Consider the following 4,332-nt stretch of genomic DNA (forward strand, 5'->3'; position numbering starts at 1 on the left):
GAGGTTCCGAGCCCGTACCGGGCGCTGGGGTTTGGGGTTCATTGGGGGAGCGATGGCCCGGCCGCCCCGGGGAGCCGTACGCTGCCGGCGGGGCCGGTCCCGCTCCCGGGGCCGTGCCGGGCCCGCTCCGCCCGCCCGCCCCGCCGGCCCCGCCCCGCCGCAGACAAAGCGCGCGGCCACCATTGGCCCGTTCGGCCAACGCTCGGTGCTGCCCGCGCGGCGCGGCCAATGAGCTCATTGACATGCAAATCGCGGGGTATAAAAGGGCGGCGCGGGGCGGGAGCGGCGCGGAGTGGACGCAGCCAGGCAGCGGCGTGGCCATGGCGCCGGGCAGGGACCGCCCGCCGCGGAGCGAGGGCTGCGCGGAGCCCCGCGTCGACCGGAGGGTGAGCGGCGGGGGCCGCGGCGGGCGGGGCGGGGCCGGGGCGTGGCCGGGGCGTGGGGGGAGCTGACGGCGCTGTTGTCCCCGCAGACGAAGAAGCCGCTGGTGGAGAAGAAGCGCCGGGCGCGCATCAATGAGAGCCTGCGGGAGCTGCGGCTGCTGCTGGCCGACAGCGAGGTGAGGCGGCGGCGGCGCGGCGGGGCGGGGGCCGGCGGGGCCCGGGGCCGCGCTGACGGCCGCGGTGCCCCGGGTCAGTTTCAGGCGAAGCTGGAGAACGCGGAGGTGCTGGAGCGGACGGTGCGGCGGGTGCGGGCCGTGCTGGAGCGCCGCGCCCGCGGTGAGTGCCGGCCCGGGGGGCGGTGGGGGGCGCACGGCCCGGCCCGCGCCTCACCCGCGCCCCTCTCTGTCCCCGGCGGCGCAGGGGGCGGGCGGCGGCTCCTGGAGGCCAGCGAGCGCTTCGCCGCCGGGTACATCCAGTGCATGCACGAGGTGCACACCTTCGTCTCCAGCTGCCCCGGCATTGACGCCACCACGGCCGCCGAGCTGCTCAACCACCTGCTGGAGTCCATGCCCCTCAGCGAGGGCGGCTGCCCGGACTCGGTCACGGACGTTTTGGGGGAGCCCGCGCTCGGGCCCTGGCCCGCCGGGGAGGCGCTGGTGCTGCCGCCCGGAGCCCGGCCCGGCCCGGCCCGGCCCGCCCCGGCGCTCTCGCCCTCCCCCAGCGAGGAGACCTGCTCCGACTCGGACGAGGCCGAGCCGGGCCGGACCTCCACGGACGGACTGGACGCGTCCCAGACGCAGCAGGGCCTACCCTCGCCCGGCTCGCCCAAATCCATGTGGAGACCCTGGTAACAGCGGAGAGGAGCCAGCGCAGGGCGCCCTATGGGGCGGGCAGGGTGCCCCGGCACACGCATGTGTGTGGAGCGTGTTTGTCTGTGTGTGAATGTGTGTGTGTGCGGCTGGCAGCGCTGTGACTGCGGGACTCGGGCACTCTGATGCTGTCACACCCTGACAGCCTAATAGCCAACGCATTAACATTTCATCCCTGTGTATGTGCGTGTGTGGCACTTTGTAACTCCAGGGGTTGTTTTTACGAGCGGATGGGGGGAGGAGGGAGTTGGTTTGTAGTAGCAAAGCTTTCTGGTGGAGACACAGCAGTTATTTTATAACCCTGTCTCTTTCTTCATGGCCCTTAGCGGCCCAAACACTGCTACCTTTTAATAAAAAGCCCTTGTGCATTTTAAATCACAGTAGTTAATTCCAGAAGAAGCTCGAGCTAAGTCTGCATGCACGGTTTTAAGCGTTCTAGTGATAGCACAGACCCCTGAAAGGTGTCAGTGGGGTAGCATCTTTACCTGGTAGCAGCCTAAAGTCTCACCTTTAGGGAAGGGAGAGAAAACTAGAAACCTGGTGGAATTAGACAAGCATTTTTAAAGATGTTGGTGGCAGGGTGCCTTTTAGAAATGAGTGTCTTTATGCACATTTTGCTTTTAGCACATTTTGCCTTTAGCACATTTGAGTTTATTGTGACTTTATGTATATTAGGGTGTCAAATGTTTTTTTATTTTTAATCTTTAATAAAAAAACCCTGAATTCACAATGTGGCATATATATTTTGTAATGTGATGCACTTCTAACCCGTTTAAGAACATTAAAAATATAGCTCCCTCTTTTTGGCCCTTAACACCAGTACATATCATGGAAACAATGCTGCTAGTTAAGACTTAATTCTTGTACTAAGCGTTGTTAACTTAACTATTGGAATTCAAATACTTCTTTTGTTTAATTCTACTTGACACTTAAGTTTATTGCATGAGCAAGGTCATACTGGCTGAAGTTGGTCTTTGGCCCCAGAGTTTGGGGCTGGTTGATCTGGATGCCAGTCTCAAACCTACTCTACTTGATCTGCCATCTGAAGGCATTGCTCACACATGCACAGCCCAAACTTCAGAAGTCCTAGGCAAATCCTGTCCTGGGGCATAACTTCACAGGGGAGTGGTTTGCTCTTTGGGGTTTGTTTTTTGTGGGTTGGGGTTTTTTTTGGTTTTGTTTTGGGGTTTTTTTTGGTTTTTTTTTTTGGTGGTGGAGAGCACAAACAACTCCACTGAATAGAGTGTGCAACGGGTTTGGAAGGTGTTCTTTAATGTTTCTGGGGGCTTGGAGGGCGACCCTCAGCATTCTTATCCCTGAGGTTTGACCCCTCCCAGTTACTGCTTTCAGGAGATGCCAGGTTAGTTATGGTATGATACACTACCTTTAGAGAGCTGTCATTGTAGAGAGGAAAAAAGGTATTGTAAAGTGTCTTAATACATGGAAGTTCCCAAACATAGAACAAGCAAGAAAGGAGACAACCCAATGGCCAAGGGCCTAGACATGTACCTTTGTTTAATAACCCCACAGAATAATAAAGGTAGAAACTGAAGCACTGGCAAGGCCTTTCCTTTGTAATTCTTTTTACCTGAGATAGATGTTCTTGTTCAAAGGTGTCCATCAGAATGTTTGGTCCTTCTCATCCTGTTGTGCTACATTCCCTTTGAATTGGAAGAGAAGGGCAAAAAAACCAGCTGAGCAAGGGAAGGTGAGAGCCTCTGTAGTGACCTTTCTGCTTGAGGGAGGGAGGTTGGGGTTTGAAGGGCAAGTGAAGCCTGGGACCCTTGCACAAAAGCACCCCACACCCCCAATGATCTCTTAGACCAAGGCTGCCCCTCTCCAGCCCCAGCCCAGGTTTATTTATATCAGTTTCCCTCGGGTCTCACATCATGGTTGATACATCACTCTCCCCTTTAGCTCAGAGCTCCCTGTACCCCCAAGGGCAGCTCAGCCTCAACACAACCCCTCAGCCTGTGTTGTGACCCTGCTCAGCCAGAACCCCTCACAGCAAATGGCTGGAAGAGGCTCTTGAGAGAGAGCTGCAGCCCCAGACCAGTTCTTTAACATGACAGCAGCAGCCACAGCCCAGCCTGTGGCTCACAGCAGCACTCAGACCCTGCCCAAGCTCAGTGGCTTCTGCAGTGACATCCAGGGCTGATCCTGGCCCCTGGCAGCCTCTCCACTGCTGCAGGAACACAGAGGCAGCTTAGCTTGGCTTCATCTCTATGAAGTGAAAGATGCTTGTGTTAGGGGTCTCTGTAATGCTCCTGTGAAAGCAAGTGCAAATCCTGACACTTCGGTGACAGAAACACAGCCCAGAGTCAACATAAAAGTGCCAGCTTTGGTTCAGAAGGGAGTGGGGGCAGCTCGAAGCAAAGTCATCCCTGCTCAGCAGCACTGCAGATGTGGTACTCAGCTTTCCCTCTGCTGCCCTGGGAGAAGGGAAGCTGAAGCTCATCTTCCCAGGTTCCTCTTGCCTTTCCCATTCCTGCTTGTGCTGTTGCCCTTCCCACAGCCAGGGGAACCTTCCTGGGATGGACACCCAGGCACATCCCCTTCCCTGTGCTGCAGGAAAAACAGGCAGCGGGGCTGTGAGACCACCTTCTCTCCCAAAGCTAGAGTGGTTGGGAAGAGCGGAGGGATTACAGTCCTTTCCCCTGAGTACAGTGCTGTACTGGCTGAAAAGAAAAGCCAGGTCAGAGTAGTACTATGAGGAGTTCAGTAGCGTCAAAAGCGTTTTAGAAATGTGTAAGCAATATGGCCTTGTTGTGGTTTGTTTTTTTTTTTTTTTTTTTAAATCCACAAATTAGGTTCACAGAAAGTTTGTATCCTCTGATTAGGTGTTGCTGGATTTGTCCATTTGCATTTCTGTACCTTAATGCACAGGTGTCAAATCTGACACTTGCCTGACAAAGGCAGGAAGAGGTGAGCATTTTGGGGGTGGGACTGGGGAAGGGGCTGTGTAGGGAAGGAAGGTTTCCAACAGCTCTGATGAAAAACCAGGGAAGCTTTTCAAGTTCTTCTTTATAGGAACTGCCTTTATTCTTTTCCATTCCAAAGTACTACAAACAGACCATCTG

At 55.9% G+C, this 4,332-nt stretch overlaps 1 protein-coding gene across 2 annotated transcripts; it reads left to right on the forward strand.

The window, feature by feature from the left end:
* Nucleotides 1–242: 242 nt before the first annotated feature.
* LOC310913563 (transcription cofactor HES-6-like) lies at nt 243–1,961 on the forward strand (the record flags this gene model as incomplete). Of its 2 annotated transcripts, XM_083869084.1 has the most annotated exons (4): nt 321–386; nt 473–559; nt 638–719; nt 804–1,961. In XM_083869084.1, the coding sequence occupies 4 exons, from the start codon at nt 321–323 to the stop codon at nt 1,232–1,234; spliced, it is 666 nt and encodes a 221-aa protein (XP_083725210.1). In that variant the 3' UTR covers nt 1,235–1,961. The 2 variants fall into 2 exon arrangements, with proteins under 2 accessions (XP_083725209.1, XP_083725210.1); XM_083869083.1 differs by having other exon boundaries at nt 243–386; nt 638–1,961.
* Nucleotides 1,962–4,332: the final 2,371 nt, after the last annotated feature.

This window comes from Zosterops lateralis, assembly GCF_965231275.1.
Source record: "Zosterops lateralis genome assembly, chromosome: 10".
Taxonomy (NCBI): Eukaryota; Metazoa; Chordata; class Aves; order Passeriformes; family Zosteropidae; genus Zosterops; species Zosterops lateralis.